The sequence below is a fragment of the Oryzias latipes genome, chromosome 13, assembly GCF_002234675.1.
Source record: "Oryzias latipes chromosome 13, ASM223467v1".
Taxonomy (NCBI): Eukaryota; Metazoa; Chordata; class Actinopteri; order Beloniformes; family Adrianichthyidae; genus Oryzias; species Oryzias latipes.
The window spans coordinates 17,898,138-17,910,945 of NC_019871.2; the positions used below are offsets into that span (position 1 = coordinate 17,898,138).

General features: G+C 42.2%; 1 protein-coding gene across 1 annotated transcript; it reads left to right on the plus strand.

Annotated features, from left to right (window-relative positions):
- LOC101154966 (homeobox protein meis3-B) lies at nucleotides 1–10,902 on the plus strand. Its single transcript, XM_011482630.2, has 13 exons — nucleotides 1–254; nucleotides 586–662; nucleotides 3,377–3,516; nucleotides 3,651–3,828; nucleotides 3,910–3,960; nucleotides 4,035–4,085; nucleotides 4,984–5,133; nucleotides 5,223–5,331; nucleotides 6,766–6,911; nucleotides 7,330–7,406; nucleotides 8,896–8,954; nucleotides 9,027–9,113; nucleotides 9,784–10,902. The coding sequence occupies exons 2-13, from the start codon at nucleotides 651–653 to the stop codon at nucleotides 9,981–9,983; spliced, it is 1,260 nt and encodes a 419-aa protein (XP_011480932.1). The 5' UTR covers nucleotides 1–254; nucleotides 586–650; the 3' UTR covers nucleotides 9,984–10,902.
- The last annotated feature ends 1,906 nt before the right edge of the window (nucleotides 10,903–12,808 follow it).

Sequence of the window (12,808 nt, forward strand, 5' to 3'; positions counted from 1 at the left end):
CATCGTTCATCCCGGGCCGTGACATTTCTGCTGCGAGCGCCGACAGAGAGGGACAGAGCCCGGGGGAAGCAGGGAGGCGGGACGGCGGCGTGTGTCGTCTACGGTACCGAGCATCCTAACGCCCCGCGATCCGGAGGGAGAGGCGCGCCAGGCGGTGGGGAGGAGCTGCAGGAAGCCGCTGGTCCTTTCACCCTCGCTGGACTCCACCGGACACGGCCCTCCCGGGACTGGATCCGGCGGATACTCTCGTCTCGGTGGGGCGTTTGACTGGGTTTTTTCAGGAGTTCCGTTTGTTTTGGTTCATCGGGAAGCTTTAGAGGGGCGGCGGGAATCACTTAACGGTTTTTATTAGCTTAGTAGTCTCTGCGCACCGCAAAGCACCGGGCTATCACGGCGGCTCGCGGGCTATGGTCGGTAGCGTCCGTTAACCCCCGTCTCCATCCTGGTGTAACATCGTGATGGAGATGGAACGCGCCTCGGGAGCCGCTCTGCCCTGGTTCCGCTGTTCGCATTGATGTTGATCATGTTTACATCCGAACCGGGGATGCTTGTGAGGAGAACTGATGATGCTCATTCTTTTTCCAGACGCAGCGGAAGGAGCGGAGCGCCGCGCGCCGTCATCCCTGCGGCGGGTCCACGAGTTGGGGCGCATGGAGAAGAGGGTAGGTGTCCTTCCGACCATTGTTTCATCCTCCCGAGACCCCGAAGGGCCGCGATGCGGAGGAGACGATCCCATCATAATAGGAGCACATGGTCTGGACACGGGGGTGCAGCGTCCAGCACAGCAGGCCCGGCGTAAACACCGCAGCAAATTAACTTCTGGTCCAATTCCTTTATGATCTTCTGAAACGAGCAGGTTCCGCTCCGTTAACGAAACAAGCAGCAACTGCTGATGCGGGTTCGAGACCGAGACTCCGGTCAAACTTAAGACTGTCAGTCAAATGGTCGTTAAAAGCAGCTCCGAATCCCGGTAAGTAGGTCAGCGGCTCGGTGTTTTGACGAGCGGGCAGACGCGGACGGGCAGCGGCGGAGCGAGCCCCCCCATGCGGGAGACCTCCGGTGCACGGAAAACCCACGACAGCAGAACCGATCTAAAAACCAACCGAAGCGGAAAAAAACAGACAGAAAATCTGGATGGAGACGTGAGTCCTCCTCTGAGTTAAGGTTTCACAAATAGTATTCAATATACTTTTATTTATAGAAGTTCTTAACAAGCAGTTTTCTCATTTTCCCCCTAAAACTATGAGAAAATTCATTTAAAAAACGGAACAATTCCATATTTTGCTCAAATTTTCTATCTTTAAATTTGTAATTTGATGGTTAGATCTGCAACAGGCTTATTTATATTAAAAAGTAATTATTTCCAAAATCAATTTAAGTTTTTAATTTTTCAATCAGTCAATTTATTTGTGAAGCACATTTTTGTTAACATGCGTAGAACATGGAAAAAGACAAAAAAACACAAATATAGGAAATCATAAAACACAAAAAGAATTTCTGTTTCTTAATATTATGTACAAATATTCTCTTATTTATACATCATATATATTAATATTCATCAATATTCTTATAAATATATATTTGTAAATGTATATTACTTTTTGATATATTTGTTGTTTAAAAGGTGAATTTTACTAAAGTTGTTTAAACGGCTTTATTCCCCGTTGGTTTTGTTTAAAATAAATATAAGAAAATCCAAACACGCCCTAAATATGCAGCTGGATCGATTGTTAATGACTTTAAATCAGTTCAGTTGCTTTTTTATGACAATAATTCTATTTAACTATGACCACATTTAACAGCTAAATCAGGACTTTGCAGGACTTTAAGCAAATGTTCATGCATATAACTGATTAATACAAGTTAAATAAGAAAAATTAATAAAAAAGCTAAAACTAAATCAAAACATTGAAAATAATCCAGGCGTATAACGAAAATGTCATATTTCCAACTGAAGTATGTTTACTACCTTAACAAAAGAGGCAGGTTTGTGGAATTTGTCATCCAAACACCTGCCCTTTGATCCGCTTGATGCACAGAAACCCGATCAGGCTTGAGCGTAAAAGAGACTCGCAATCCGATAGCAGTGATTGTGTTAATAGTCGGTCTCCATAAAACTAGAAGGTGTCCCGGGACAGGGCCTCAGAGCAGGTGCTTTCTGTGATCCCAGAAGCCAGATGGGACCCTGAAACAAAACAAGTCCACAAGCCGTTTAGGACAGTGGTTTCCAACCGAAGGTTCTAGAGATTTCCATGGACAGAGGTCACATATGATCTTCTACTGAAACTCCAGAGAACGTACATGTTTGTCAAAGGATTGTGGGGGGATTTCCCTTATCCAAATATCAACAAAGTGGTGTAGTGGTCAACAGGTATAAAAGGTCTCACAGTGAGAAGGCCCTGGTTCAAATCCCTGCTGGTGGAGTTTGTATGTTCTTGTGGTTCATGTTCTCTAGCTTCCCTCCCACAGTTCAAAAACATGCTTTATAAATACTGCATAGTAGTTCTAAATTGTCCCCTATTTGTGAATGTGTGTGCAGTTGGTCTTCCATAAACTAATTAGTTGCCCAAAGAGAAGCAGTAGCTGGGATTGGCTCCAGCATCCCTGTGACCTGGAGTTAGCCTCCAGATGGATATCCAAAGATTAAAATCTCTGTTCTATAATTGTAAAAATGTTCCTCAAATGTTCCCCTTTTTTGTTTAAATGTTGGTAAAACATGTGAACAAATGTCCCCACATGTCACCTTAAGGCTGTAGCTTTTTAGGACTTGGTTTAGAAGTCAAGCAAAAATATGTAAAATGAAATTTTCAGAGCAAAAACTGCAATCCCAGCAGCTCTGAAGATCCAGAGGCAGTTCTGCTGAAAGCTGCAGCTGGCACACATTAGATCCACATCAACACATGATCAAGATGTGCACGCATGTGCATCAGATGATTCAGTGTAGACTCTGGTTTGGTCACGAGGGATCAGAACAGGTTCTGGACTGCCGTCTTCTGACATGTCAGAGACTGATTTTCTTCCTCAGAAGAAATCCATGTATCACGCTGCAAATCCTCAAAAGTTTTTAAAAGTGTTTTATCAACATCTCACTATTTTGTCAGCATGATCATTTTCAGGGAAAGACTTCATGAATGTGAAGTTTTTTTTTTTTTTTTATGGTTTATTTCAAGCAATCGTAGCAAGATTAATGCACAAAACACTACAAACGGCAGTTTTACATTCATACAAAGACATATCAAACTTAGGATAATCACTGGTTCAGAAGTCAGTGTAGCTAAGCTCCACCCCCCACCTTACAGCTTGGTCACTTCATGAAATCTCTGTATGTTTCGATGTGTCTCATGTTTTACTGTGTCTACCTGTGATTGTGTTTTAGTATGAAGAACTGGTGCACTACTCAGGGTCGGACGGCATGTCAATGGGGGGGTACGGGGACGATGTCAGGGCGCTTCCTCCCCCACAGTACGGACCCACCCTCCCCGACTCCCTCAAACACCACAAAGACCTGATCTATGGGTGAGAGGAATACCTCGGTGTTCATTCAGCGTTCCCTCCCTCTGCTCAGTTTGATGATGGTGTCACAGTTACTGTGTTTACATATGTTAACTCTATGTGTGTGTGTGTGTGTGTGTGTGTGCACGTGTGAGCAGTCACCCACTGTTTCCACTGCTGGCCTTAGTGTTTGAGAAGTGTGAGCTGGCCACCTGCTCCCCGCGGGACTCCTCCTCCTCACTCACAGCCACCTCCCACCTTCCTGGCATGACCAATCACAGCGACGTCTGCTCCTCGGAGTCCTTCAACGATGACATCGCTGCATTTGCAAAGCAGGTCGGTGAAGATCTGGATCAGAAACCAAAAAAAACCTGGTTGAGTGTTTTGTTGTCAAAGATGGTTGCATTTGCGTTGCAGATTCGCTCGGAGAAACCCATATTTTCCTCCAATCCTGAACTGGACAACTTGGTATGAGGAGACTAACCAACGTCCTTTGTTCATGGAAATGTCCAGATTCCTGATGGAAGCTCTTCTCTCCACAGATGATTCAAGCCATACAAGTCCTTCGCTTTCATTTGCTGGAGTTAGAGAAGGTCAGAGAGATATCAGCGTTTTTTTTCATTGCTCATATTTTTAAGGGTAAAAGATTGTGTGCTAATTAAATGTCTATGCTACACCCTAACACACATGTGTCAAACTCAAGGCCCGGGGGCCAAATGTGGCCCCCCATGTCATTTTATGTGGCCCGCGAGAGCTTCAAAGTTTTTAATTTCTTAAAATAAAAAATTGGTGTGTATTTATTCATATCTAGGGGGAAATGGACTTGAAATATCAGATTGGGCAACTAAACATTAGGACTTAAACACTAACCTAACCTGACAGAATCAAATGTAAAAGGATTTATGCTATAGTAACAACAAACATATTTACTATACAACCATAATAGTCACTTTAAAAAGTCATAGTAAATAAATAATGAGCTATTTAACATTAAGGAGTAGTTACATTTATTTTTCATTACATTTAGTTACATGTATACGTTATATCTGGCCCTTTGAGGACCGCCACTATGCTGATGTGGCCATCGGTGAAAATGAGTTTGACATCCCTGCCCTAACACAACATGTATTAGATTAAACAGTATTGCGGAGTACAAAGAGTTTTAATGCGACGCCGCATGATGTGTTGGTGCGTTGCAACATGATCCCCACAAATGCATGAGATCTAATGCAGAGCCTTTGCTTTACAGTATAGACACGTTAAAACAAGTTACAATATTTAACCAGAGGCAAAATCATTATTCTTTAGCTTTTCATTGCCTCCTCTGAAATTCTCTGAGGATATCCAGCCTGATCCTTTGTAACCTACTGTATATCTTAATAATGTCGTCAGTAAAGTCGTTGTAACTTCCTTTAAATGTGATGAAAATGCATCATACTTTAGATATGGAAAGGGTTTCGGTGTGTCCTGATAACAACGATTGGTTTCCAGGTGCACGACCTGTGTGATAACTTCTGTCATCGATACATCACCTGCCTGAAAGGAAAAATGCCCACAGACCTTGTCCTAGACGACCGGGAGGGAGGCTCTAAGTCTGATCTAGAGGACTTTGGTGGGTCCTGTACCAGCCTGTCAGAGCAGGTCAGACCCTGAATGTCAAAGACTGTGCTGCACTTCATGGAGGTGGAGATGCTTTAGCTACAACCTCCGTGTCCCTCTTCCCCCTGCAGAACGTGTCGTGGCTACGGGAGCCGGATGAATGTGCCACCACCCCTCTGGGAACACCGGGCACGTGTGGGCTGCCCTCACACAGCACAGCAGACAACTGCAGTGATGCAGGTACGTAAAAAAACACAGGCAGTTGGAAAATACTCTCTGAAGCTTCCTGGATGAGTCCCAACAAAAAGGACGTAGACATCAAAAAACAGGTGGAAGCGAACAAGAACATTACTGGTCAAAAGTCTCTTATTTAGAGCTTTGGCGAGTCTGTGACTTTGAATGATCCAAAAAAAAAACTGTTAGAATATTTTCCTGCTCCTGGCAACAACTCCTGAACTCACCTGAGCCATGTGTCCATGAAGGTTTATCCAGAAGTTGAGTTATGGCGTCTTCTTTCTTTGAAACATTTCACCACTTAGTCACGTGTCCTCATCCGTCTTTATTAGGGGTGGGCGATACTGGGGATTAGAGTATCGATCCAATTCTATATAATTACAGGGCCGGTATCGCAACATCATTATCAATACTTTTTTCTTTAAATCTTGTATTATTGAACAATTTCAGAAATACACAATGTTTTGATAATTAAATGTATAATAAAACACAGGACAGGGACTTTTGACAAATTAAAATGCTAATTAACTCATTACAACAATCTGAACTGAACATACATCAAATATAAAACACTTATAGCATACTACTGTAATAGTAAGAGAACATTAACTAGTGCAAAATTAAAAAATAAAATTTATTTAAGTATAACAGCATCATAAACATATATTTAATTCAAAAAAAAAAAGGCAGGAATAAAATATCAATGTTACTAGGGAAAAAAGAAAACAATAGCCACACTGTAAGAACTGAAAAGATATAAACAACCCAACAAAATATCCTGCCATTGGAGCAAATATGTGGTTCTTTAATGACGCCGCACGCTGATGAAGCAGCGAGGGGAGGGGCAAGGTGGGAGCAGCAGTGAGAGGAGGAGGTGCGCTGTTTACACAGACAGACTATGATTGGAGATTGGGCAGTTTCCTGCACAAATTGGGTGGGTATTTACTCAAATTTAGCTGTTTTTTGCCCAATCTGGCAACACTAGACAGATTTTCATGAATTCCGTAAGTAAATTCGAGCTCTTTACTGTACGTATTGAGGAAAAACTGCAAAAAAAGTATCAAAAAGTATCGATCTCATCACACTAGCAATGAGACTTAAATTTGGTATCGATACTATCAATACTCAGATCGATACGTCCACCCCTGGTCATCAATTTATTCCAGACTTTAAGATCTTCACATTTTTCATGTATCAGGAAATCTACTTTATAGTATTCGTATGTTATAAAAGAAAAATGCAATATTACATTATTTGCTTGCTTTGTCTTGTTGCACATTTCTGTAAGTTTTTTAAATGAATTTAAAACGAAAAAATGTCATCTTTTCTAGTAGGATTTTTTATGCATACTCGTGATGAATACTCTATGTTAGCCCTGTAGAACAGAATATTTTTAAATGTGGTGTAAGCCTGAAGAAGACACGCATTGACTCCCTCCAGGCGATGGTCTTGATGGAGGCGTGGCCTCTCCCAGCACAGGAGAGGAGGATGAAAGTGACAGAGACAGGAGGAACAACAAGAAGAGAGGGATCTTCCCCAAAGTGGCCACTAACATCATGAGAGCGTGGTTGTTCCAGCACCTGTCGGTGAGCTTCTTCCCGCTGCTTCAAGATCATTAATGCTCATGAAACTTTGATGCAAGATGGAACAAAAACAGGGATTTTCTGCTGGATCCAGAGAAACATCAGAGATATGTGTGGGGATAATGGAGGTCAATTAAATTAAAGGAGAAGAAAAAGAGAGGAAGTCATGTGCTTGCTATTGAATGCTGTGGAAGTGATGGAAATGAGGTGTGTAATCAGTACTTAGCAACTAAATGAGGCGGGTCATCCCTGTTATTACAATACAGAAGGAGAATCCTGCAGACATAGACGGGGGGTAATCTGGAGGTCATCAGGATTCACACTAAGAGCTTGGAGCTCCTGAAAACCCTCAGGAGGTATCTGCAAAGGGCCTGCTTTCTGCAAATGTCACTCAGCAAAGATTTGTTTTTATGTTTTCCAGCATCCGTACCCTTCAGAGGAGCAGAAGAAACAGCTGTCCCAGGACACGGGCCTGACCATCCTGCAGGTCAACAACTGGTCAGTGCCCCTTAATAAATACACCAATTCCAGGGCTATGGCTTATCAGGGATCAGTTAAAGAGGACGCACCAGGGTTACAGCATGACACCAACCAGACTATTTTTAGAACTGGAGCTGTCTGTTTTTTTCTAGTGCAAATATTAATTATAATAATATAGCCTGAATGCTTGTTAATTATAATTTCAGAGAGAATTATAATCCTGTTCACTGATGCTCATCTGATGGTGCATCAAAACGTCCCACAAAGCATTTTTTCTTCAGCTGTAGATTAATACTCTACTGCTTTCTGCACTTAATATTTCTCTCTCAAGCTCGAGCTTGAGACCTGCGCAGGATCTTAGCTGTTTCTATCACTGCGATTTTCTGGACTGAGAGGTCTGAGGTCTTTCCAGAGATCGGCTGTAGCCACTCCTCCATCTTGGGGGTTACTGCCCCAAGTGCTCCAATTACCACAGCAGCACTGTCACCTTTACCTTCCATGCTTTCTCCAGTTCTTCTCTGAGTCCCTGGTATTTCTCTAGTTTTTTTCATGTTCCTTCTTCCTGATGTTCCATCACTTGGCACTGCCATATCCACCACAACGGCTTTCCTCTGTTCTTTATCCAGTACTACCGGTAACCACCGGTACAATGTGGGTATAATACGCAGAAGCGTATTATATGTACAGACACTCAAAGTCCCACTTAAACACTTTGCTTTAATTTCTAGCAAATAGTTTTGTCTTTTTTGCAAGAACTATTAGTCCCTGGAAGAGCTTCTTTCAGGTTTTTGCCTTTTTGTCAGGTTTAGTCAGGGTTTTTGTCAGGTTTAGTCAGGGTTTTCGTCAGGTTTTAGTCTTTTTGTCAGGTTTAGTCAGGGTTTTTGTCAGGTTTTTGTCTTTTTGTCAGGTTTAGTCATGGTTTTTGTCAGGTTTTAGTCTTTTTGTCAGGTTTAGTCAGGGTTTTTCTCAGGTTTAGTCAGGGTTTTTCTCAGGTTTTAGTCTTTTTGTCAGGTTTAGTCAGGGTTTTTCTCAGGTTTAGTCAGGGTTTTTGTCAGGTTTTGGTCTTTTCTCAGGTTTAGTCAGGGTTTTTCTCAGGTTTAGTCAGGGTTTTTCTCAGGTTTTAGTCTTTTTGTCAGGTTTAGCCAGGGCTTTTGTCAGGTTTTAGTCTTTTTGTCAGGTTTAGCCAGGGCTTTTGTCAGGTTTTTGTCTTTTTGTCAGGTTTAGTCAGGGTTTTTGTCAGGTTTAGTCAGGGTTTTTGTCAGTCTCATGATGAGCTGTTTTCACAACTCAGATGTTTTTTTGGTTTCCTCTGCAGCACGTCTCTCACAGAAACATGACTAATTCAGATCATTTAATTAACGAGAGAAATCAAAATAATCTCCAATTCAATTATTATTTATCCCCCCCCCCTTTAGAGGCATAAGTGGTTGTAAGAGGAAAAGGTTAACTGTGTGGCACTTAGTTTTTCTCTCCAGAGACTATCCGCCTTCTCTGTTTACCTGTGCAGGTTCATCAATGCCAGACGGAGAATAGTTCAACCAATGATTGACCAATCAAACCGCTCAGGTCAGTTTTTCCTTAGAACCTCCCTCAATCTGAGTGTGTGGATCTCAGCATGTATTTTAATATGTCTCACAGGTCAGGGGGGTCCATACAGCCCAGAGGGAGCAGCTCTGGGGGGTTATGGGCTGGATGGGCAGGCCCACCTTGGGCTCCGAACAGCAGGTACTGCAAACGATTATGTTTATTTTTTCTTAAGATTCAGTAAAGACAGATGAACAGGTCACTGATGCTGCTGAGCTCCTCTGGACTCCTTGTATAGAGGGAACCAGAGTGCGACTAAAGATCTTTAAGTTTCTGTCCTAAAGCTTTTCTGGACAACGCAGCTTCAACATGACATGGAAAAAAACACTTTGGTCAAAAAACTATTCTTGTTGAATTTTATACATTGAAATATTTAGGAGCTATTTAAAGGAATTATTATTTGACTTTTTGTAGCTGGCTATTTATAAGTTTTAAGGGAGAAATCTGGCATTAAATGTAAACAATTAGTTTAATTTCTTCCAAAGATCAGGAAACTCTCACTTAAAAGAATGATTTCAAATAACAGAAGGTTTTGAAAGATTGATTTTTTTAAAACCTTTAGAAAAGAGATTCAATTAGCAAGAATTTGAACATAATGTACATATATTTGGTTGGAATCACAACTAAAATGTAGATTCAAACCCCAAAGATGCTGTAAGATGTTATGGACCTAAGACTCAAGTTGGAACTCTGCTTTCCAGAAATTCTAGAAACGTTTGTATCAGAAGCAGAAAAAGTTCCTGCTTCACTTAATTTCCTGCTGAAAGGTAATTCTTTTTTACCTCTTTATTTATATTTTTCTTCTCGGCAGGTCTCCAGGGCGTGTCGTCATTGCAGAGTGACTACCCTGCTGCCCTGCTGTCACAGTCTGCCTACCCTCCACACCCAGGACAGTCCATCCACTCGTACCCGGGCCCGCACCCTCACCCGGCAATGCTGCTGCACCCGCCGCCTCACCCACACCCTGCAGAGCCACTCCTCGCCCAAGGACTGGACATACATGCACACTAGCTCTGCAGCCAGTGTGCGTGTGTGACTGTGTGAATGTGTGTATGTGTGCTGGGATGGGTGTGTGTGTCTGCTTGTGTGTTGTGAGTCATTCAGTACACTATTTAAAAAAAGAGAGAAAAGACTTGTTCCAAAAGTTTACAAACCCACTTAAAGATACTGACCTCCATGTAGCTTAACACACACTAACACACACACACACACCTACATACACAAACACACACATGCATGCAACATTCCAGCTTCACTCTCTGTCTGGACCCACAGCTTTAAGCCATACCTCTTTCAAAATAGAAGTGCTTCCTCCTCTTCTGATGTTTCCACTGTGTCCTGTGGGTGAGACATGCTTTAAACTACACTTCCCATCATGCCTGCTGCAGGCCTGCCACAGGGGGGCGCTGGTCTGAACCTGCAGCCTGTGGGTGTCAGTGGATTACCTCTCCCGTCTTCCTGCACATGTTGTCTGTAACAAACACACAGTCCTTTCCATTGAACGTTCTGCCACTTCCTTTCTTATTCTATATATTTTTATATTTATGTCTTCTTCACTCCAGGAGTTTCAGCTTCATGTCAGCTTGTTGAGATGTGAGTGCCCTTCCTTAGCATGAAGCTACAAACTTTGAATGACTTCCAGTTTGCCTCGCTCTTGTATCATGGACCTCCTTAGGGCGCCCACAAACACACACGGCTACACACAGGGACACACATCAACACTGCGACACACTGTGACACACACTCAGAGAAAGCCATCCAGGCACACAAACTTCTGGACAACTTCCTGGTTCACTGGGAGCAGGGGGGAGGGGGCTGCAGCCAAAGGACTCTACATTTTGGGCTCCCTTTGCTCCCTGCTTGGACCACCCAAACATTAATGATCATGATTACAGTTCGAATAATAAAATGTTTTTTGTAAACTTGTCAATCCTTATGTGTTTTATGGTCGTATTTGTGATGTGTGTTTGTCAGCACTTGAGGGGGGAGGGAGGGGGAAGTCAGAAAACCACGGATTTGTTGCAGTATTTCAACACAAACTTCTTCTTTTAGCTGAATTTCAAAAAAAGATTTCCAAAGTACAGCTGGACACACTAAGATGTTATAAAGTATGGTTGGAAATAGTTTTATGAAACAAAACACCTTAATAAAGTAGCCAGATTCATGAAAACCTTAAAATAATACTATTAACCCATGTGCTATCCTAGGCACTTTAACATTGGGAGTTGGGTCATCTAGACCCACTAGACAGTGCGCGGAACCTTTTTTCTTCAATGATTTGTGAACCTCACTGGTGTCCATGGATTACATGAAATCCTTCCACCTTTGTCACATCAATGTAAGGGTGGGGTCATCTAAGATAGCACAAGGGTTAAGAAAACACATTTTTCAGAACCTATGGACTGGTGTGATGGTGGTCGGACAAAATCAGATTTTATTTTTTAAATTCCTTCAGATTAAATACAGATAACTTGTAATTTATCCTGTCCAGCAGCTGAGCAAACAATACTGGCTGAAGGCCTCTTGTGTTGGACAGATTTTACTGTTACAATAGGGGCTGCTGACTCATCAGAACACACAAGGTGTAAAAGAAGAGAGGAGAGAGCAGGAAGTTATAGAGATGGTGGATAATGGTAGAAAAGAAAAGGGAGAAATTATGCAAATTGCATAATTTCATCTTTTTGCAAGTGTCAAAAAGATGAAATTCTTTGTTTTTCAATTAAACTCATGGATGATATTGTGTCTCTTGGCTTTTTGGATCACTGACATCAATCTCAGACACCTGTGATAATTATTTTTCCAGGTGAGTTCAATTAAAGGAAAAACTACAAAAGGACGGTCCACAATATTGAGCAGACCAACATTTTCAAGCAATATGGGAAAAAGAGGGTTTCTCTGCTACTGAAAAGTGTAAAATATTTAAATGCCTTGGACAAGGTATGAAAGCATTTGACATTTCAGGAAAATGTAGGTGTGATCAATCATCCTCTTAAGAGATTTGTGGCTAATTTAGAGCACACACGCAGGTTGGTGTAGATAAAAGCAGAATGAGGAAGGTTTCTGTCAGACAATTACATCAGATTAAGAGAACAGCTTCAATAAAACCATTACTAAGTAGAAAGCAAGCACATATATGAAGCTGCTGGTGTCTCTACACCTGTAGGATCCTCCAGAGGCTTGCAGGTATACGTAAACCTTCTATTCGGCAACACTCACAAGCAGAAACAGCTGCAGTGGGCGCAGACATAGATGAAAACTCATTTTCTAACAGTCCCGTTCACTGATGAGTGCCGTGCAACCCTGGATGGTCCAAATGGATGGAGTAGTGGGTGGTTGGTGGATGCCAACTATGTCCAAACAAGGCTGCCACATCAGAAAGGAGGTGGCGGAGTCGTGTTTTGGGCCAGAATCATGGGGAGAGAGCTGGTTGGATCCTTTCCGTAACAAAATCATCTTCATGCATGACAGTGCACCATCTCATGCTGCAAAGAATACCTCTGTATTATTGGCTGCTATGGACATAAAAGGAGACACACTGATTGTGTTGCACCCCCATCCTTCTCTGATCTCAGCCCTATTGAGAACCTGAACATCCTCAAGCAAAATATCTATGAGGGTGGAGACAGTTCACATTCAAACAGGCTATTCTGACCTCCTGCAAAGAAATTCAAGCAGAAACTCTCCAAAAAGTCACAAGTTCAATGGATGCAAGAATTGTGAAGCTGCTACAAGATAAGCAGTCCTTTGTACAAATGTAACTTAACCTGTTAAAATGTTTTTGGTTGAAATATCTTTTGATTTCAGTAAATATGACCTCTTAACCCTTGAACTCTTTC

Coding starts and splice junctions, on each gene's coding strand:
- LOC101154966 (XM_011482630.2), top strand. Junction 5,134..5,222: donor GTACCAGCCTGTCAGAGCAG/GTCAGACCCTGA, acceptor TTCCCCCTGCAG/AACGTGTCGTGGCTACGGGA. Junction 6,912..7,329: donor GGTTGTTCCAGCACCTGTCG/GTGAGCTTCTTC, acceptor TATGTTTTCCAG/CATCCGTACCCTTCAGAGGA.